A 22,604-nucleotide genomic window follows, 5' to 3' on the forward strand; every position below is an offset into this window, starting at 1 on the left:
TGCAGCCACCGCCCTGCACGGCACCACAGCACCGACAGCAGGCCCACAGCCCAGGACAGATAGGGCACAGGATGCCCCATGCAGAGGGTACGAGCGGCCTCACAGTTCTCAACAGTTTGAAAGGGGTTTCACTAAAGGGGTTTCACCATGAGATTTTTTTGAAACAAAAATCTCAAAAAATAATTCTTCTAATCACTGCAGTATCTACTGAGTGCCTACTCATGCCAGGCACCATGCTGAGGGCTGCACACAGCCACAGGCCCAACCGACGCACAGAACCACTCAGACGTCGCGGGAGACGGCCAGTGAGCCAGCCTATACTGCCATGTCAGTAAAGGGTGCGGAACAGTGCCATCCAGCAGAAATGCAGCTCCAGCCACACACGGGGGCCACGGGGGCTTGTTTTCAATTTGCCAGCCACTGTGTTGAAAAGTAAATGAGCAGGCCAGGCGCAGTGGCTCACGCCTATAATCCCAACACGTTGGGAGGCCAAGGCGGGGAAATCACGAGGTCAGGAGATCAAGACCAGCCTGGCCAACATAGTGAAACCTCATCTCTACTAGAAATACAAAAAAAATTAATCAAGTGTGGTGGCAGGAGCCTGTAGCCCCAGCTACTTGGGTGGCTTAGGCAGGAGAATTGCTTGAACCTGGAAGGCGAAGGTTGCAGTGAGCCAATATCGCACCACTGCACTCCAGCCTGGGCAACACAAGGAAGAAGGAGAAAAGAAAGGAAGGGAGGGGAGGGATGTAGTGGCGGGGAGGGGAGGGGAGGGGAGTGAGGAAGGAAGAGAGCTACTGAAGTTAACTTTAATACTGTGTTTTTACTCAATATATCCAAGTGATGAGGCATTTCCCTAGAGGGGTGGGAAGCGTGTTCCCATCAGCAGAAACCTCCCTCACGTGCCTGGTGAGGCAAGGGAGCTGCAAACACCCCAGCTAGAGATGGCGAAGGGGAGGGGCCGGGGCTGCAGTCCACAGAACTCCAGAGCTGGGTCACTAGGGAACTAAATGCAAGTCAGAATAAGCTATCCCGAGGCACACACCAGTGACTGGCCTTTTTTTTTTTTTTTTTTTTTTTTGAGACAGAGTCTCACTCTGTCGCCCAAGCTAGAGTGCAGTGGCCGGATCTCAGCTCACTGCAAGCTCCGCCTCCCGGGTTTTACGCCATTCTCCTGCCTCAGCCTCCCAAGTAGCTGGGACTACAGGCGCCCGCCACCTCGCCCTGCTAGGTTTTGTATTTTTTAGTAGAGACGGGGTTTCACCGTATTAGCCAGGATGGTCTCGATCTCCTGACCTCGTGATCCGCCCGTCTCGGCCTCCCAAAGTGCTGGGATTACAGGCTTGAGCCACCGCGCCCGGCATTGACTGGCCTTCTTAAACAGGAAATGTTTGCATCCGTTCAAAACCAGGAAAACACAGGTAACCTCAGCATTGAATTCCCTCCCTCCAATTTCTTCCACTGCCTCAAATAATGTATTTTAAAACATCTCAGCCAATTACACGAAGCACTTTTCCTCTGTGTAAATTCTAACGAGCCTTTTGTGAGAGAGAAGCGGGCACTCAAAAACACCTCCACGTGGGTCCTGGCAGAGCTTGCTGCCACGAGAAAGGCCGCCGCCGGGCTGCAGAGGCTGCTTAACTCTTGGATAGCTGAAATCATGAAAGTTCGTCCTCACCCCCAACACAACCACCGCCCACCAGCCAACAACTGCCAGGCATGGTGCAGGGGTCTCCACACTGAGACAAGGGTTTCCCAGAAACAAGCCCTCCCGTTCGGTCAGGACCCATGGGAAGTCACCAGCACAGACTACGGGGTAACAGCGTAGAGTGAACCCCACCCTTTCAGGGCTTTGCAGGCAGCACCCATGGCACCTGCAGTGACCAAGCACCAGGGCTGCTGTCACCTGCGTGGGACCTCGCCAGCTACAGTGGCACCTGCTGAGCTGCAAGCTGATGCTGTTTTCAAAAAGAGCTTCTTTCTGCTGGAGGGTAGGAAGGGGTACTCACTCTGTGTGTCCCAAGCAGAAAGACTCGATGCTGTGGGGCGCCGCGGCCCAGCTGACTCGGATCTTCTCGTCTCGGTCGGCAGTGAGGATGAAGCAGTCATCAGGACTCACAGCCTGCATCACCAGGGGCCAGAAAAAAGACAGATGCTCACCTGAGTCTTCCCGTATCCAGTTCCTCATGGAAGCAGGCAGGGGGCTGCAGCCGGGCTGCCAAGAGGATGCGGCCTTCAAGGACAGACCAGCTCGGCTCCTCCCCTCCTCCTGTCCCTGCGTCTAATCGCTGGCCCTCCTTCTCCCTCCCCAGAGGGTCCCCGGCCACCTCCAGCCCTCACTCCTCAGCGCTAGAGCAGGCTTCTGGGGTAGGGCAGGGCCACCCCTGCCTGCCCATCTCCCGCATCTCGGCAAATCCAGGCCCCACTCCCATTTCCACCCACCCCAGGCCTGCTGCACCCTCATGCCCAACACTGACTGGGTTGCCTTCCTGTCACACATGTCCCCACACCCAGCGTCACCAAGTCCCAGTGAGGTCTCCTTGATACTCCGCACTCGCCACTGTTCCTGACTGTCCCTGCATGCGTCCAATCCCAGCTCTACCATCCGGGCTGTGGGCCTGGGCCCTCTGGAGCTCCACATGTTTGTCTGTGACACATGGGGCGGGCAGAATGGGGTGACAGGGGCTGCTGCGAGCAGTGCTGAGGTGATGCTCCTACAGCACCTGGCACAGCTCTGGGCCAAGGAGGCAGAGCCAGAGGCTCGTGGCTGCACCTGCTCCTCCCACACCTTCACTTCCGATCTGGGGCCACCCCACTGGCCACCTCCTGCCTCACCTGCCTTCTTCATTCTCCCTGCTGCCTGCTTCACCTTCCTAAATCCTATTCCCACCTCTCCCCTGCTCCCAAATCTGCAGAAGGCTATCCCTGCTATGGGGGGAGCCCTACTCTCCCCACCAGATGCTGGGGCGCAGACCGGGCAGACACTGACTCAGCCTGTACCCCACATACCATGCCCCCCAAGTACTGCATCTAACAGCATGGACAGGTGCCCCACCTGCCTGAGCCTTGACAGGGCAGACATTGACTCAGCACATGCCCCACGTACCACATCCCCCATGTACCGCGTCCTGCACCTACCATGTCCCCCACCTACCGCGTCCCCCACCTACCACGTCTAACAGCATGGACAGGTGCCCCAGCTCTAGATGGCCACACCCGTGTGGCTCCAGCACCGAAAAGGAGTAGACATCTCCAGACTTGTCGGCCACCAAGACCTTCTCCTCAGAGGCTATGAAGGTCAGGGCTGTACACCTCCTCGCCACGGTCCTAGAAGGCCAGAGAGACACCCCCATTAGCTTCCAGAAGCAGCGCAAGGTCCTTGACAGCCCAGCAGGCCCTGTGGGCAGTGGTAGGCACCGGTACCTGACCATATGCTCTGTTTTCCAGCTGCTGAAGATGGTGCCAAAAAAATTAAGCAATGCTAACAACTGGAACAAAGCCAGTGCCTTTGACAAATTTACTTTCACAACATTTTTCTTTAAGAAAATTGCTCCTGGCCGGGCGCGGTGGCTCAAGCCTGTAATCCCAGCACTTTGGGAGGCCGAGACGGGCGGATCACGAGGTCAGGAGATCAAGACCATCCTGGCGAACACGGTGAAACCCCGTCTCTACTAAAAAATACAAAAAACTAGCCGGGCGAGGTGGCGGGCGTCTGTAGTCCCAGCTACTCGGGAGGCTGAGGCCGGAGAATGGCGTGAACCCGGGAGGCGGAGCTTGCAGTGAGCTGAGATCCGGCCACTGCACTCCAGCCCCGGCGACAGAGCAAGACTCCGTCTCAAAAAAAAAAAAAAAAAAAAAAAAAGAAAATTGCTCCTAGCCGGGCACGGTGGCTCACACCTGTAATCCCAGCACTTTGGGAGGCCAAGGCGGGAGGATCACGAGGTCAGGAGATTGAGACCATCCTGGCTAACACGGTGAAACCCCATCTCTACTAAAAATACAAAAAATTAGCCGGGCACGGTGGTGGGCGCCTGTAGTCCCAGCTACTCGGTAGGCTGAGGCAGGAGAATGGTGTGAACCTGGAAGGCAGAGCTTGCAGTGATCCGAGATTGCACCACTGCACTCCAGCCTGGGTGATGGAGCGAGACTCTGTCTCAAAAAAAAAAGAAAAGAAAAGAAAATTGCTCCTGATGGTGGGATCTAGGTGGTGGATAAAAGGGTGACAAAATCCTCAACTTTCCTGTGTGTTTGAAAATTGTCATCAAGAAATGGGGAAATGGTTCCTTGACCCCACAGTCTTCATCGTACATTGAGGGAGACAACAGCCCTCTCCATAAATGCTGAGTGTGCTGGGGGCCACTGTCAAGGACAAAGGCAGGCACCAGCCTCCAGGGCCCCTCAAGCCTTGCTGCTCCCCTGACCTGCACTGACCCCTGCTGTCACTCTGCTGTGCCGGACCAGGAGCCTCAGACAGAGAGCCACGCCCCGTGCCCTACAGAGGGATGGAAGGGCCCGGCCACCCTCAGGGCAGGACTCAGCCCAGGGCAGCAGTGAGGCAGCACCCTACCCTCCTCGGGAGGAAGCGCCGCTACCCAGCGCGAGAGGCCTGCGCTCCCCACAGTCCACATCCAGATTAGCATATCCACGAATCCAACCCTGACCCAGAGCCACGGATGCGCCAGAGTTCCGGATGCAGCACGTCTGCACACTCGCTCCGTAAGAACCAAAGTCACAGTTTGCTCCCTCCCCTTCACCAGGGCTCAGGGCTACCCTGCTTCCTGGGGCTCGCATTTCCACACCATTTCTACTGGAATCATCCCGTATTTGTGTCCTTTCCACAAGACAGGGACCCATATGTTCTATTTTATATAGATATGAGTTGTAACACTGCTTCCCACACACGTAGTTAGCCACAGGGCCTCACCGTAGAACAGCGGCCAGCCCTGCTTCACCACCCCCAGGGCTGTGGCGGTGCACACTGCCCAATACACAGCCAACACCAGGCAGACAAGTACAGTGTGCCCAGCCCCTTGCGGCTGGAAATGCAGATGGAAGTTTCAGGAATTCTGTCCTCAGTAAAGTCCCTGTTTCTCTCAGGAGCAGAGGGACAAAAGGACAAAAAGGGCAGGCAAGACCGTTGGGTCACACCCCAGCCTGGAAGCAGCACCCCTCCTCCTCCCCACAGCTGTGCAGCGCAGCTGCAGAAAGGAGGCAGAAGGGAAGCATAACAGGGTAAACACAGAGAAAACAAGGACAAAGAAAGATAATTACGCTCTGGGGCAAGATTAATCAGAATTCTCAGGGTGCACTGTAATTTAAACAAACAGCCCTGCACTGCGCCAGCAACACAGCCCCCAATGTCCGATGGGCTCATTAAGCAGCTGCCACAAACACGACCGTGGTGGCACAGAGGAGCAGCCCAAGAGGACGCCACGGGGAGGGGGGATGGACTTGGACTCACGGGGCGCTCATCCCCACAGCCAGGCTGGAAGGCGTGTGGCACAGATGGCCCCCAACACCGCACCTCCTGCCCAGCTCAGCAGAGGGCACTGCTCCTCATCCCTTTGTCCTGCCCCAGCCAGAGGCTCCCAGCCTCTCCAGCTGGGCTCATCCTGGCACCGATTCTAGGACGCAGCTGAGCCGTACTCGCGGGCTTGGGTGCTAGGATCCGAGGGAGGTCACAGAATGGGGCAGGTCATTGGACCAATGGCAAGCTGGCCTGTCACCCTAGCTGAGGCACAACCCCACCCTCAGACCACCAGCCTGTGCAGGGTCTCGGGTCTCAGCACTCCCTCCACAGTCACTGGGTTCAGGGCCCAGAGACCAGCAGAACCCAGCAAGTATCCGCCCATCTCCACAGGCCCCCCATGGGGGCCAGGCCCTCTGTCCTCTGCCGGAAGTCGAGTGGCTGAGCCCTGAACCCCTAGGCTGAGTTGGCACTGCCCCGAGCCCCCCTCCAGAGAGCCACCTGGGCAGCCCCAACAGGGCACTGAGGACGCCAGGCACCATCCACACCCACACTCCAGCAGCCAGGCACTCTCTCTCCATCCCATGGGCAAAGCAAATCCGATGGTTTCCCGGCTCGGCCTTTCCCACGTGCTGCCGCGGCCCTCACAGGCATTTTCGGAATCACTGACTCCACTGGAAGGATTTCTCCCTCATAAACACACATGTCAAAATCAATGTATCACTCGTCACCCTGTGTCCTCATCTCTGGTTTGGAAAACCTGGCCTCAGTCTCTCCGGCCAAGAGTCTCCTGACTGCCCCGGCAGCAGGCCCTCTGGCCCTTGCGGTTCTAAACTGCTACCTGGGAAAGAATTGTTGCTGCTCACAACTCCCATCCCGGCTGTGCCTCAAAACCCTTCAACAGGAAGCTCACCAGCAGCAGCACAGTAACAAAGCCACCACTGGACAGAGAGCCTGGGGTCTCGCCCAGCGCAGGGGCATCCCGCAGCAGTGCAGGGCCTCAGTGAAATGCAGACAGGCCACGAGTACATGGACCCTCTAAAACTGAATGGAGGTGGATGTGCTAAGCGTAGGCGGTTTTCTGGGGAGAGGGTGCATCCGATCTAAGAGTCTGCGTAAAAAGCCTCCAGGTGTGGGGAGCAGCCCCCATATTTGCGGACCAGCCACAGGGTGCTGCCTGCCAGCTCAGCATGGTTCCACTCAGCCCCATCCTCTCCTTGAAAGCAGCTCCTGATAAAACTCATCCTATGCCCTTCTCTCTGCCCCACTCTCATCCCCCAAATGTACTCCTCCTGTCACAATAATCCCCTCCAATTTCTCACTGAGAGAAAGGGTAAAGATTTCACTCCACCTGATGCTGAAAAGTTTACAAACCCACAATTCTAAAGGAATTTTAAAAACATTATTGAGGAATTTGCCAAGGGATGTTGAAAGTGGCAGTAACTTCACACCTGTACGCACTGTCCTGCAGTTCAACTAGAGAAAGGGGAGGCAGCAATGTGTGGCCTACACCAAGTTCAGGAGAAATCCCAAGCACACCATCGAGGCCGGATTTTGTAATTTGCTGCCTGGACTGCATCAAATCACATGGTCCGTCTTCTATACCACCTAAGGCAAACGTTTCCTACACGAAGTTATACCGCTGACATCACTTTCAAAACCAAGAGTAGGCCAGGAGCAGTGGCTCACGCCTGTAATCCTAGAGCTTTGGGAAGCCAAGGTGGGCAGATCACCTGAGGTCAGGAGTTCAAGACCAGCCTGGTCAACATGGCAAAACCCCATCTCTACTAAAAACACAAAAACTACTCAGGCATGCTGGTTTATTCCTATAATCCCAGCTACTCAGGAGGCTGAGGCAGGAGAATCACTTGAACCTAGGAGGCGGAGGTTGCAGTGAGCTGAGACCACGCCACTGCACTCCAGCCTGGGTGACAGAGACACACTCCACTCCACACACACACACAAAAAAACAGTGAACTCGCAGGTAAAGGGGCACTGCCAGGAGCCAGCCTCTGCTCCTTGCTCACATGCCGCAGGCTGCCCATCCCTCATCCCAAATGCGTGGGACCAAAAGTGCTTTGCACTTCAGATTTGTTCAGGTTTTGGAATATTTGCAAATACTGGCTCAGTATCCCTAACCTAAAAATCAAAAATCCTAAACATTCCAGTGAGCATTTCCTTTGAGCATCTTGCCTGTGCTCAAAAAAGTTCAGATTTTGGAGGATTCTGAATTTCAGATTGGGGTACTGAGTGCACTGCCCACTCCTGGACTTGTGCTTTTTGTTTTTTTTTTTTGTAGAGATGAGATCTCACTATGTTGAGGCCAGACTGGCCTCAAACTGCTGGCCTCAAGCAATCCTCTCGCCTTGGCCTCTCAAAATGCTGGGATTATAGGCGTGAGCTACCATGCCAGCCTCCCAGAGTTTTACCAGGTGTTTACATAAAGAGAATCACACCAGCACACGACCTTCAAAAGGTGAGTCAACACAGCAAGACATCTCCCTCTCGGCAAAGCACCTGCAACCAAGGATGAAGAGGCCCCGGCACCCACCCAGGCGGCAGCGGTGTCTGCACCCACCATCAGTCCCGACTCACGGAGCTCTCAACCTCAAACGACCTCCTCCGAGAAGCCGACTGCCACAGGCAACCACACTGAGTGGAGAGAATTCTAGATTCCTCCCTGCTCTGGGCCATGCACAATGCCAGGAGCAGAGGCCTTGTCCCTCTGCAGGAGTCAGAACCCCTGGAGGAGCCCTGGGGCTCCGCGCTTCCATCAAGGTGAAGAAGCTCCACTGTTAGGAACCAGGACACAGCGGGCAGGTGGGCTGGACATACCCTTTCTCCCAAGTTCAAAGTGAGACACTACCTCTGGACAGCGAGCTCACATTGAAGTAAAGTGACATTCCACCCATGTCTCCATCTTTCTGGTGACCTCAGAACTTCACAGCCACAGCACTGTCTGGACTTGAAAGAGTTAGCGTGTTCAAGACACGAGCAAGCTCCCTGCCCCTCACCCCTATCCCCCGCCAGGCCTGCGGCACACACGGCCAGACCCTGCCTCCCCTACCCTCTGCGGGCAGTGGCTACTTCTCAAATGGTGTCTGGTACCAGACATCAAAAGCCTTGGCACAGGGTACACCCTCTGCACAGCGAAGAATTAACCTTGCCTTTGGCCTCATCTCTAAGAGTAGGGGCCTTGGCCCCACAGGCAGCCTCAGTATGTGATTTAGGGCAGGGGCCTGTGGCCACGAGGTGTCCACTCCACCTCTGGAGGGGCTGGGAACTAAAGGTCAGCCACCGCGACAGCATGTGATCAACCCCAAGAAAACTGCTGGACACCAAGGCTTGGGAGGCTTCGCTGTGTGTGTCACATATCAGTGCCAGTAAACCCACGCTGTCCACACCTCTGCAGTCCCACTTGCTCTGACTCAAACTTCCCAGAGTTTAAAGGCAGGAAGTAGTACAAGGAAACAGTAGCATTTGAACAGTGGAACAGTGCAAACAATCTAATGCCCAGCTACAGGGAATGACAGTGTTGTCAACACTGCCCTGGGTGGGGAAACAGGCTACAGGCTAGCACATGCCACTGCAACAATGTAACACATGCAAATACTGTAATCCATCTGCAGAGACGGGGAAGGCCTGGCCCCAGTGCTCATCACATACTCTGACTCTGGGTGGCAAGATTCAGGATGGTTTTTGTTACTGCTCTCATTTTGTACTTCTCAGTGGTTTCCAATTTTCTGTACGGACCAAAACCAAAGGATAAAAAAGGCAAAAGGTAGCACGGGAGGACACCGAACTGTACTCCAGGGGAAGCAGACAAGTGAGAATTTGCTCCCAGCTTCTACGACCCCACTCACCATAGTTGAACGGGAACCCACACATTCCACTGTCGTCTAAGTAACTGGATCAAGTCTGAAATCCACGTACACATCAGCACATGGATCTCAGCTCCGCACCTGTTCTTGACCCCAGGGCTTTGAAGTTAAGGCAAAGGTACTGGAAAATACTAATCCAGTCTCAGTGGTTACCGGTGCAGCTCACCTTACACAACTGTGCCACAGAAAGGCCATGTGAGAGCGACACTTTGGTAGATGGGCTTATTTTGTAAAAATAAAGTGTCCTAATACAAAGAGCTCCTACAAACCAATAAACAATACCCCAGTGGAAAAACATAGGATATGAAAAAAAAAAAGCTTACAAAACACAAATGACTCTTAAGTATATAAAAAGGTGCTCTTCTAGCTGGGCACCAGTGGCTCATACCTGCAATCCTGGCACCTTGAAAGGCCGAGGCGGGTGGATCACCTGAGGTCAGGAGTTCAAGACCAACCTGGCCAACATTATGAAACCCTGTCTCTACTAAAAAAATTTTAAAAATAGCCAGTCATGGTGGTGCATGCCTGTAATCCCAGCTACTAAGAAGGCTGAGGCAGGAGAATCACTTGAACCTGGGAGGTGGAGGTTGCAGTGAGCCGAGATCGCGCCATTGCCCTCCAGCCTGGGCAACAAGAGCAAAACTCCATCTCAAAAACAAAAACAAAACAAAACAAAAAATGCTGACCACCAGTAGATGGACAGTCAAGAAAATTGCTGTAGCTGGACTCAGCGGCTCACGCCTGTAATCCCAGCATTTTGGGAGGCCAAGATGAGTGGATCACCTGAGGTCAGGAGTTCAAGACCAGCCTGGCCAAAAGGCAAAACCCCATCTCTACTAAAAAGACAAAAATTAACTGGGCATTGTGGTAAGCGCCTATAATCTCAGCTGCTCGGGAGGCTGAGGCAGAACAATCGCTTGAACCCAGGAGGAGGAGGTTGCAGTGAGCCAGGATTGGGCCACTGCATTCCAGCCTGGGTGACAGAGCAAGACTCTGTTTCAAAACAAATAAACAAATAAAGAAATTGCAGAGCATATGGCCTAGCCCAGATGAAATAAATCACAAAGTCTGCGCTTTCACAAGACACCCAGGTGGCCCTTGTGCACATGCCTGTCAGAGCTCAGCCAGGGCCTTCACTTTAGGAAAACAATTACCAGGCCAGGTGCGGTGGCTCACTCCTATAATCCTAGCACTTTGCAGGGCTGAGACGGGTGGGTCACCTTGAGGTCAGGAATTCGAAACAAGCCTGACCAACGTGATGAAACCCCTTCTCTACTAAAAATACAAAAAATTAGCCAGGCATGGTGGCACATGCTTGTAATCCCAGCTACTTGGGAGGCTGAGGCAGGAGAATTGCTTGAACCTGGGAGGCAGAGGTTGCAGTGAGCTGAGATCGCACCATTGCACTCCAGCCTAGGCAACAAGAGTGAAACTCCGCCCCCGAAAAAGAAAATTAAAAAAATGACCACCAGATTCTTTTAGATCATTTCATTTTTACCTTTTGGGAGTCAAAGCCCCTTTGAGAATCTCATGTGAATTATGAAAACTCTCCACAGCAGCCAGTGTCCAAAAGGCAAGACGAACTGTTCTATGCTTAACTGAATCCCCCAACCCGCAACTCCTGTGTGGAAGCCCTGACCTACCTAGGACCTCAGAATGTGACTGTATTTGGATGGGACCTTTACGGAGGTGAAACAGAGGCCAATGGGGCAGTCCTGACCCCATCTGACCAGTCTCCTTTCAGGAATAGGAAATGAGGACACAGACACAAAAGGACGACTCTGTGAAGACACAGGGAGAAGACACCACCGGCAAGCCACGGAGAGAGGCGTCAGAGGAACCAGCCCCGCCCTGCCAGCCCCTTGATCTTGGTCTTCCAGCCTCTACAACTGGGAGAAAATTGTTACTTAAGACCCCTAGTCTGTGGTATCTTGTTAGGCAGCCCAAGCAGACTGGGACAACTACCATCTTCTTTCAACACTGAGAGGGTGAAAACCTATCCATCCCTCCTTCCCACAGGTTGTCCAAGAAACCCAAAGCCAAGGCCAACCTACTAGAAAGCCCCTGCCACCTGCAGAGATCCCTGTGGAGGGCTCAGGGCAGGACACCTCAAGGACACCTTGAGGCATTCACCCTGAATCCTGAAAATACTTCCCATCTTCTCTATTCTAGGTCCTAAATGACTTACTCGTGCTGCGGCTGTCTTAGCAGGAGGCTGCCGCTCACAGATCTTTCAAGATAAAGATGATGCAACCCACAGCAGTCAGGTGGAAGCAGCCATTTATTACCAGTTATGACTCGGACATGTGGGGACATGCAGTTAAAACTCATTTTCCTACTGGGAAACCATCACTGCCTATGGGAAAGGAGCCGGAAGGCAGGAGAGAAGGGAGGCTGTCGCATACTCCTTGGTTTAATTTTGCTGTGTTTTAAGTTTTTAAACCATGCGCATCTATTACCTACCTAATACACAAAAACACAAAAACATATTGTGAATCACATATACATAAAAACATGTAGATGAAAACCCATATACACAAAAACACATAAAGTAAAAATGATGCAGCGTTCAGGGCTTCCTTTTTAACCTGACTGGAAGAGAGGATAGAACAGGCATTCATTGCTTTTGATGCCACCTAGAATTTGGCTTATCTTTTTTGAAATGGAGATTTGCTCTTGTTACCCAGGCTGGAGTGCAATGGCATGATCTCGGCTCACTGCAACCTCCGCCTCCCGGGTTCAGGAGATTCTCCTGCCTCAGCCTCCCAAGTAGCTGGAACTACAGGCATGTACCACCATGCCTGGCTAATTTTGCATTTTTAGTAGAAACGGGGTTTTGCCATGTGGGCCAGGCTAGTCTCAAACTCCTGACCTCAGGTGATCCGATCCACCTGCCTCGGCCTCCCAAAGTGCTGGATTACAGGTGGGAGCCACTGCGCCCAGCTGAATTTGGACTTTTACTTTTCTCTTTGAAAATGAGATGAAGCTGGGAGCGGTGGGTCAAGCCTGTAATCCCAGCACTTTGGGAGGCTGAGGCGGGTGGATCACCTGAGACCAGGAGTTCGAGACCAGCCTGGCCAATGTGGTCAAACTCCGTCTCTAGTAAAAAATACAAAAATTAGTTGGGCGTGGTGGCATGCACCTACAGTCCCAGATACTTGAGAGGCTGAGGTGGGAGAATTGCTTGAACCCAGGAGGCGGAAGCTGCAGTGAGCTGAGATCGTACCGCCGCACTCCGGCCTGGGTGACAGAATGAGACCCTTCTCAAAAAAAGAAGGAAGACGAAATAAAAATCTTAAAGACAGGCCGGGCATAGTGGCTCACACCTGTAATCTCAGCAGATGGGGAGGCCGAAGCCGGCGGATCACCCTGAGGTCAGGAGTTCAAGACTGGTCTGGCTAACATGGTGAAACCTCGTCACTAGTAAAAATACAAAAAATTAGCCAGGCATAGTGGCGAGGGCCTGTAATCCCAGCTACTCGGGAAGCTGAGGCAGGAGAATCGCTTGAACCTGAGAGGTCAAGGTTGCAGTGAGCGAAGATTGCTGCACCACTGCACTCCAGCCTGGGCAACAAGAGTGAAACTCCGTCTCAAAAAAATAAAAAAAGAGGAATAGGGAAGGCAGAAGAACCTTTCTGGACTTTGCTTGGTAAGAGGGCAAGGCATAGCGATATCTCCGCTCCTGCCAGAGTTACTGGCCTCCCCATCCACAAGGATGCACTCCCCATCCACTCTTCAGACACTCAAACATATGTGCACTAAACCCCCCCTCAACAGACCCCAAATCCCTACCACTCTCCAGTGCAGGCCCACAGCCTTCTTCCCGCTAATCACAAGGACAGAGGACCGTCTTGGAAGGCAGGGGCACCGGCACCAACCCTGCAGCCGGAGGGACCAGCCACAGGGCCTGGCTCTATCTTCCAAGCCCACTCACCGGAGGTCTGCTACCTAACTCTTCACCACCCAACGGGGAACAGAACAGCACCCCTGCACCCTCCCAGAGCTGCTGTGAGGATCAGATCAGCCAACACACATACGGCACTGAGCAGTGCCTGGCACCGAACTGCGGCTCCACGTCAATCACTTATCACCATGTTATGGTCACTATTGCTACAGGCATGCAAGGACAAGGTGTGCATTCGACAGCTTAATAATCCAGCGTTAGCATCTCATACCTGACACTCAGACATTGCCATGGTTTTGTACGGAAAAGAATCAGACGCTTACTGTCATCGGTTAAAGCAAAATAGCTGCCAGACTTGGAGAAGGTGGACGCCAGAATCACACCGCTCCCCTGGTCCAAGGGCGCGTCCTCCCTGAGGAAGAGAGGAAGACAGTGAAGCTTCAGCTAAGGAAACAAGAATGCATTCTTCCATGCCCAGCATGGTAATTTCTAACACGGGAGGAGGGAGAAACTGTTAAGGGGTTCATGTAGCCAAATTACAGACATATTAAAGGGACATGCGGAACTTCAAAACAGCTCTAATTTTATCAGCATGAAGCCTAACTAAACAGAAAATCTCCCAGCATACATGCCAGAACCCAGAGAGCTAAGCTGGAAGAACTCTCAGACACATGGCCCTCTTCCTCACGGGCAAGGACTAACCCGAGGCTAGGGGCAGGGATAAACTCACATTAAAAATACTAGTAACAGGCCAGGTGTGGTAGCTCACACCTATAATCCCAGCACTATGGGAGGACAAGGTGAGAGGATCGCTTGAGCTCAGGAGCTCAAGCCCAGCCTGGGCAACATGGCGAAACCACATCTCTACAAAAAACTACAAAAATTAGGCAGCCTGGGCGCAGTGCCTCACGCCTGTAATCCCAGCACTTTGGGAGACCGAGGAGGGTGGATCATGAAGTCAGGAGATGGAGACCATCCTTGCTAACACCGTGAAACCCCATCTCTACTAAAAATACAAAAAAAAATAGCCGGGTGTGGTGGCAGGTGCTTGTAGTCCCAGCTACTCCAGAGGCTGAAGCAGAAGAATGGCGTGAGCCCAGGAGGCAGAGCTTGCAGTGAGCTGAGATCGCACCACTGCACTCCAGCCTGGGCGACAGAGCGAGACTCTGTCTTTTTTTTTTTTTTTGAGACAGAGTCTCGCTCTGTCGCCCGGACTGGAGTGTAGTGGCCGGATCTCAGCTCACTGCAAGCTCCGCCTCCCGGGTTTATGCCATTCTCCTGCCTCAGCCTCCCGAGTAGCTGGGACTACAGGCGCCCGCCACCTCGCCCGGCTAGTTTTTTGTATTTTTTAGTAGAGACGGGGTTTCACGGTGTTAGCCAGGATGGTCTCGATCTCCTGACCTCGTGATCCGCCCGTCTCGACCTCCCAAAGTGCTGGGATTACAGGCTTGAGCCACCGCGCCCGGCCGCAAGACTCTGTCTTAAAAAAAAAAAAAAAGACGTGATTACTGACAGAAACTAAAAGTATTTAGGAAAGTCCTAACACTGTGTTTTTTTGTTTTTTGTTTTTTGTTTTGAGACGGAGTCTCGCTGTGTCACCCAGGTTGGAGTGCAGTGGAGTGATCTCAGCTGACTGCAACCTCTGTCTCCCAGGTTCAAGTGATTCTCCCGCCTCAGTCTCCTCCTCAGTAGCTGGAACTACAGGTGCCTGCCACCATGCCTGGCTAATCTTTTTATTTTTAGTTGAGATGAAGTTTCACCACATTGGCCAGGCTGGCTTCGAACTTCTGACCTCAGTGATCCTCCCACAGTGCTGAGATTATAGGCATGAGTCACCGCACCTGGCACTAACACTGTACTCTTTTTGTTGTTGTTGTTGTTGTTGGAGACGGGGTCTTGCTCTATCCCCCAAGCTGGAGTGCAATGGTGCGATCTTGGCTCACTGCAACCTCCACCTCCCAGGTTCAAGAGATTCTCGTGCCTCAGCCTCCCAAGTAGATGGGATTATAGGTGCCTGCCACCACGTCCAGCTAATTTATTTATTTATTTTTTTTTTTTTTTTTTTTTTTTTTTTTTTTTTGAGGCGGAGTCTCACTTTGTCGCCCGGACTGGAGTGCAGTGGCCGGATCTCAGCTCACTGCAAGCTCCGCCTCCGGGTTTACGCCATTCTCCTGCCTCAGCCTCCCAAGTAGCTGGGACTACAGGCGCCTGCCACCTCGCCCGGCTAGTTTTTGTATTTTTAGTAGAGACGGGGTTTCACCGTGTTAGCCAGGATGGTCTCGATCTCCTGACCTCGTGATCCGCCCGTCTCGGCCTCCCAAAGTGCTGGGATTACAGGCTTGAGCCACCGCGCCCGGCCCCAGCTAATTTATTTTTAGTAGAGACAGGGTTTTGCCATGTTGGCCAGGATGGTCTGGAACTTCTGACCTCAGGTGATTCATCCGTCTTGGCCTCCCAAAGTGCTGGGATTACAGGCATAAACCACCATGCCCAGCCAACAATGTACTCTTAATGCCTAACTTGAAAGTTACTTTTACATGTCTCTGCTGAGGTGGTACTTACCTGCACCACTGTGTGACAGAAGCTAAGAATTCAGCAAGTAGGACAACAACTGCTTCTCAGACCCTCTGGTCCCATTATCAAACCATTAAATCAGGCCCTGAAAAGCTTCCCCACATCTCACCCTTTATTTTCTTGTGACTTCTTTTCCGCAGCACTGCAGTCATAGATGAAGAGGCTGTCATCGTCACTAAAGAGAAATAACAGAATGATTTTAAAAGGAGTTACCATTAGACAGAAATAACAACTTTTAAAATTTTTTTTTCTTTTTTTTTTGAGATGGAGTTTCACTCCCATTGCCTAGGCTGGAGTGCAATGGTGCGATCTCGGCTCATCACAACCTCTGCCTCCTGGGTTCAAGTGATTCTCCTGTCTCAGCTTCCCGAGTAGCTGGGATTACAGGCATGTGCCACCATGCCCGGCCAATTTCGTATTTTTAGTAGAGACGGGGTTTCGCCATGTTGGCCAGGCTGGTCTCAAACTCCTGACCTCAGGTGATCCGCCCATCTCAGCCTCCCAAAGTGCTGGGATTATAGGTAGAACTACTGCGCCCAGCCTAACAGTGATTTTTATTTTTATTTTTTGAGACGGAGTTTCGCTCTTGTTGTCCAGGCTGGAGTGCAATGGTGCAATCCTGGCTCACTGCAACCTTGGCCTCCCAGGTTCAAGCCATCCTCCTGTCTCAGACTACCAAGTAGCTGGGATTACAGGCATGCACCACCACACCCGGCTAATTTTGTATTTTTAGTAGAGACGGGTTTCTCCATGTTGGTCAGGCTGGTCTCGAACTCCTGACCTCAGGTGATCCACCTGCCTCGGCCTCCCAAAGTGCTGGGATTACAGGCGTGAGCCACCATGCTCGGCCTGCCTAACAATGATGTGTAAAGGAGCACTTTATTAAAATAAAACAAAACAATGTTGATTTTGTTTTCTCTGTGGAACAAAAAATATTTGCATACTCATTAAAAGTCTCATCTTTGACAAGAAAACTATCTAGATACAATATTTCGGGGAACAGTTAACAAACTTTATTTGCTTAATCTCTTATTGGAATATGTCATACACTACCTGCATAGTTCTGTGGGAAAAAAAAAAAAAGTTCAGTAAAACAAATGAGAGATAAATACTCAACAGGAATTACTATGCTATTCTCTCAGGCAGCAGAAAATCTATGCGGCATGGTTGTAAGTAATCACGTTCTGATACTGTTGAGTTTTCAGTGGGATTCTGTATACAAATTTCAAAGCGCCGTTACCTATTTAGAAACATATCTCACCTACCTGAAAATGTTCCCATGACCCCAAGCACGTACCAACGTAAGAATCACCCATCTTCCACACTGAACCTAAACTCTAACCTCTCTTCAGTTTATGCCATCCCACCCCCCGGCACGTATCCTATACATATTTATAGCCTTTAAAGTGAGTGCACCAAAAAACTTTCCATATGGAACCGTGGACTTATCGTCCAAGTCAAGAAACTCCACCAACCACTAGAATTTCCTCAAAATGCATAGACTGAAGGTAAGCAGATCATGTCTAAAACATCCACAGCTCACTCTTGCAGGTATTAGACCGGGAGTCTAAAACAAAATCATCTGGGATACGCGACAAGTTTCTCAGTACAATTTTTGTGAGATCTAATTTAACATCGAATTGGCTTCTGAAACCAAACGAAGAATATACAGTACACGTGACAGACACGTCGTCCGTTTCAAGTATGAAATCACAGATAATCTGGGAAAGAAAACGAGGGGCTGAAACTGACAGCACTACTAATTGCTCCCAGAGTCCTGAGTTAAGACTATTCCATCAACAAACATTAACTAATTTAAAAATCTCCGGCGTCGTCCTAGCACTGGCGATACACTAACGAAGAATAAAATTACGGAAAGCAAAAGCCGAGCCGTGTGAAGGGCCACTAGGAGGTGCGCGCTGCGAGCTCTACGTGCACCCTTGGGTCGAATAAGTGTCGGAGATGACCTGGAGCGCTAAGGAGCAATTAAGGCCGGGTGAGTGGATGAAGGCCGGAAAGAGGGAACAGGCAACCCCTGCAAGGAGAGGGAGCGCGCTCGGAGGTCAGTGAGCTCGCCATAAGCCCCTCCCTTCGCAACAGGGAGACCCGAGACCCGCTTCTTCCCAGTTCTCCAGAGCGTTTTCGGCCGGGCCTTGCTGACTGGTCAGCAACGCCCCACGTGCTCTACCCACCCGCGGCGCCGCGGAGACCGGAAGTGACCCGGCGCTAACCGGGCAAAACACCGCAAACCAGCCACCTAGAGCAAGTAGCGCGCCGGCGGCCGGGGAGGAAGGCCGAAAACGCACCCTCCAGGCGGAGACTGCGGCAGAGGGCTCGCAGGCTGGAGCGGGGTTCCCCGGGGTCACTCCAGAGCAGGTGCGACCAAGCGGTGCGGGAGAAGCGGGGTCGCCAGGACCCGACGCGCGCCCGCAGCCTGGGTTCCCTGTTCCAAGACCAAGGCCCCCTCACCTGCTTGCTGTGGAGGTGGCCAGGAATCGGCTGCCGCCCCGCACCACCAGCGTCTGCCCGCACAACGCCAGTCCCACAGAGCCCGCCATGTACCCGCCCGCCTCGCCGCCATACACATGTGCCCGCCCAGAGCCTCTTCCTGTCAGCACCGGTCGGTGACGCCAGGCGCAGACGCCGACAGATGACGTATCCCTCACCTACTACCTACTGCGCATGTTCCGGCGAGCCTGCCTTGACCATGCGGGGCAGGCGCTGTGGTCGTCCTCCCGGTTGGGATTCGTGGCCTTCGGTGTTTCGGGCTTGGCGGTTCACTCACCAAGGTGATCTGATGGCGTGCACTTCGCACTATTCCAAGTGCTTGCCTAATGTTCGTCCTTTCCTCTAGACGGGGTAAGGCTGGTTCTGGATCTTTTTCCGCTGTAACTGGAGAGACCTAATAGCTACTTGATGCGTGGCTCACATGAAGTCAGCAGTTCGAGACTAGCCTGACCAATATGGTGAAACTCTGTTTCTACTAAAAATACAAAAATTTGCTGGGCGTGGTGGCGTGCGACTGTAGCCCCAGCTACTTGGGAGGCTGAGACAGAAGAATTGCCTGAACCCGGGAGGCGGAGGTTGCAGTGAGTCGAGATTGCCCCACTGCACTCCAGCCGGGGCAACAGAGCCAGACCCTCTGTCTCTCAAAAAAAAAAAAAAAAAAAAAGTCCAAAATGTGGTCATGAGTGTGGGTGTCTCGGGTGGCGTTAAGTCTGAGGTTGCTAAAGGGAAGCCTACTTAATCTTTGCACTTAGAAAAGCCAAAGATGCCTTAAAATCTCCAAACTGGAGTGATATTTTCAACCCAAACTATGGTTAGTTTCCAGTGTTCATCCCAAGATCCCCAAAAGCCTCTTACAATCCCAGCATCAGGCACAAAATCTAGGATCTCATGGTCTGTCTTAGATTGGCTTGTCCAGTGCAGCTTCTCTTGATTCGGAGACTTACAAACTAAGAAGATGAATTTTCTCTCCCATGCACCCAACATATGATGGTGAACCAGGACCAGATAACCACAATAAATACTTGCATGTGAAAATGAGAAGAAGAGGAGACAGAGCAATCACTGGTCCAAAGCAATTCTCAAATCCTATTGGAAGATGTTTTCAGGCCCTACAAGAATAAGAAGTCTTCCTTAACCAGGCCCGAGTTCTGCTTCCTGGGAGTGTCTCCCCAGGCTGTATCTCCACACAACTCTTGCCTCTGCCCTCTTGCATGTCCCTCCTTTCCCAGCACCTTTTTGGCCATTTTGAAGAATGTGCCCTTTGAGACACTTTCTCAACCTACTTGCTGTCATTAGCAAATTGTGGACCCACAGATCTTTTTTCACTCTAAACTATTCTGTCCACATTTTGGCAGCTGGTGGTGCTTTGTTCACTACAAGTCCCTTAAAAACTTTGTGGGCTTCTCAAGAATCTGATTCAGGTGCTCTCCATGCCCCAGAAGCCACTCTCACTGGTCTTTTTTTTTTTTTTTTTTTTTGAGACAGAGTCTCGCTTTCTCTCCCAGGCTGGAGTGCAGTGGTGAGATCTCAGCTCACTGCAAGCTCCGCCTCCCGGGTTCATGCCATGCTCCTGCCTCAGCCTCCCTAGTAGCTGGGACTACAGGCACCCACCACCACTCCTGGCTAATTTTTTGTATTTTTTAGTAGAGACGGGGTTTCACCATGTTAGCCAGGATGGTCTGGATCTCCTGACCTTGTGGTCCGCCTGCCTCGGCCTCCCAAAGTGCTGGGATTACAGGTGTGAGCCACCGCGCCTGGCCAACACTCCCACTAGTCTTGTTGAAACAAGCCTGGCTCTAAGATTTTTAATAAATATTTGTATATTGCTGAAAGGGTATACTAGTTAACATTTAAATCATTGAGATCACCTTGACTTCAGCATTATTCTTAAGGCCATATTTTACTAGCACCACTCTGAATTTGATCTTTGGCCCAGGTTATGACTTACTTTGAGAACTTGTTACCAACTATAGTCTAATAATACTTTCCCTAGTTCCAACCCAATGTATGTTCTAAATTCTGCTAGCGAATTTGTTTGTTTGTTTGTTTTTAACCACACTCTTTTCTATAAGTGTCTCAACATATTCAAGCAAAAGAAAAACAGGTTAATCTCAACATTATACTGAGATGATCTTTTTCAAGTCCCAGAGTTCAGTAGTTGCCTTTTTCTCTGCCCATCTTACTGAAGGGACACAATTTTACAAATCCTTCACCATGACATAGAGTCGTTCACCATTTGTCAACCTCCCGTAGTTTTTCTCACCATTGTTCCAGTGTTCACTACCAATTTCCCCACTGCTTTTCCAGGCTTTTAGTCCAAAGCTAATGCCACATGTTACAGTAGCACCCACTGCTAGATACAAATGTCTGTAGCATGCATATTTTCCTTGTAGTCCTAGATATAGATTAACAAGCTCATGAGAACTATGGCCTTTTTTTTTTTTTTTTGAGGCAGAGTTTCACTCTTGTTGCCCAGGCTGGAGTGCAATGGCATGATCTCCGCTCACCAAAACCTCCACCTCCCAGCTTCAAGCGATTCTCCTGCATCAGCCTCCCAAGTAACTGGAATTACAGGCATACGCCACCACGCCCAGCTAATTTTATATTTTTAGTAGAGACGGGGTTTCTCCATGTTAGTCAGGCTGGTCTCGAACTCCTGACCTTAGGTGATTTGCCTGCCTTGTCTCCCAAAGTGTTGAAATTACAGGCATGAGCCACTGCGCCTGGCCCAACTATGGCCATTTTTATAATTCATCAATTACGTGAGCCTAGAGTGAGTGTGGGCTTTCTTTTTCAATTAAGAAATTTATGGATTGGCCAGGTGCAGTGGCTCACACCTGTAATCCCAACACTTTGGGAGGGCAAGGCAAGTGGATCATCTGAGGTCAGGAGTTCGAGACCAGCCTGACCAACATGGCAAAACCCCATCTCTACTAAAAATACAAAAATTAGCTGGGCTTGGTGGCACACACCTGTAATCGCAGCTACTTGGGAGGCTGAGGCAGGAGAATCAGTAGAACCCAGGAGGCAGAGGTTACAGTGAGCCGAGATCACCCATTGCACTCCAGCCTGGGCAACAAGAGTAAAACTCCATCTCAGAAAAATGAAAAAAAAAAAAAAAAGTTATGGATTGTTGTGTTGTATTTCTGGTCCTGTCCTGAGTAAAAGGTATTAGGAACCTGAGAATCCTTCCATTAGCACAATAGAAAAATGGGCAAAAAGGCCAGGCACGGTGGCTCACGCCTATAATCCCAGCACTTTGGGAGGCGAAGGTAGGAGGATCACTTGAGGTCAAGAGTTATAAACCAGCCTGGCCAACATGGTGAAACCCTGTCTTTACTAAAAACACAAAAATTAGATGGGCATGATGGAGGACCCTGTAATCCCAGCTACTGGGAAGGCTGAGGCAAGAGAATCACTTAAACCTGGGAGGCGGAGGTTGCAGAAAGCTGAGATTGCCCCTGCGCCACTGCACTCTAGCCTGGGCAACAGAGTGAGACCCCGTCTCAAAAAAAAAAAAAAAATCCAGATGGGTCATGCCCCCTCAACCATATGTACCCCACCCTTACCAACCTGGCCGGTGACCATGCCAGAGGGGGTCTTTCCTTTTTGTTTCTTCTTGAGTGTTGCAACTCCAGCAAGACGTCAACATCTGGCTGCATGTGCCCGCTGGTGGTGATGTGGAAATGGGGGGCTGCAGGTCCATGAAGGAGGGTGACGTGGATCTTCCAATTCCAGATCAGGATCCCCAAATGTGTTACTAAACTGTGAATTAAGCACACCTCATAAAGGCAAACGTGACCTTTTCCCTGGACACAACAGAATTAGCCTGGTGGTGAAGAAAAAAAAAAATCTGGCCAGGTGTAGTGGCTCACGCCTGTAACCCCAGCACTTTGGGAGGCCGAGGCAGGCGATCATTTGAGGTCAGGAGTTCGAGACCGTCCTGGCTAACACAGTGAAACCCCGTCTCTACTAAAAATTACAAAAAATTAGCTGGGCGTGGTGGCGGGCGCCTGTAGTCCCAGCTACTCGGGAGGCTGAGGCAGGAGAATGGCACGAACCTGGGAGGCGGAGCTTGCAGTGAGCCAAGATTGCGCCACTGCCCTCCAGCCTGGGTGACAGAGCGAGACTCCATCTTAAAATTTTTTTTTAACAAAAAAAATCTGTTGGTATTTTTTTTTTCTTTTCCTTCTAGAGACAAAGGATTCCTTTCTCATGATTATCCTAAGATCTCTTTGCCTCCTAGGGTGGATGGTGGCAGGTGTCCTTG

General features: G+C 51.5%; 1 protein-coding gene across 4 annotated transcripts in view; it reads right to left on the reverse strand.

Moving 5' to 3' along the window:
* Window positions 1-18,482, reverse strand: part of WDR4 (WD repeat domain 4) — a 66,794-nt gene extending 48,312 nt beyond the window's left edge. For 2 of the 4 annotated variants that reach the window (XM_033232592.1, XM_033232591.1), the window contains exons 1-5: window positions 18,296-18,482; window positions 15,936-16,001; window positions 13,524-13,664; window positions 3,171-3,327; window positions 2,010-2,122 (exon numbers count right to left, since the gene is read on the reverse strand). In XM_033232592.1, the coding sequence (XP_033088483.1) occupies window positions 2,010-2,122; window positions 3,171-3,327; window positions 13,524-13,664; window positions 15,936-16,001; window positions 18,296-18,384 (566 nt within the window). In that variant the 5' untranslated portion in view covers window positions 18,385-18,482. The remainder of the gene's footprint in view (window positions 1-2,009; window positions 2,123-3,170; window positions 3,328-13,523; window positions 13,665-15,935; window positions 16,002-18,295) is intronic. The other 2 variants (XM_033232589.1, XM_033232593.1) reach the window with 2 other exon arrangements.
* Between the last annotated feature and the right edge of the window lie 4,122 nt (window positions 18,483-22,604).

Source organism: Trachypithecus francoisi, unplaced genomic scaffold (genome assembly GCF_009764315.1).
Source record: "Trachypithecus francoisi isolate TF-2019V2 unplaced genomic scaffold, Tfra_2.0 Lachesis_group14, whole genome shotgun sequence".
Classification (NCBI taxonomy): Eukaryota; Metazoa; Chordata; class Mammalia; order Primates; family Cercopithecidae; genus Trachypithecus; species Trachypithecus francoisi.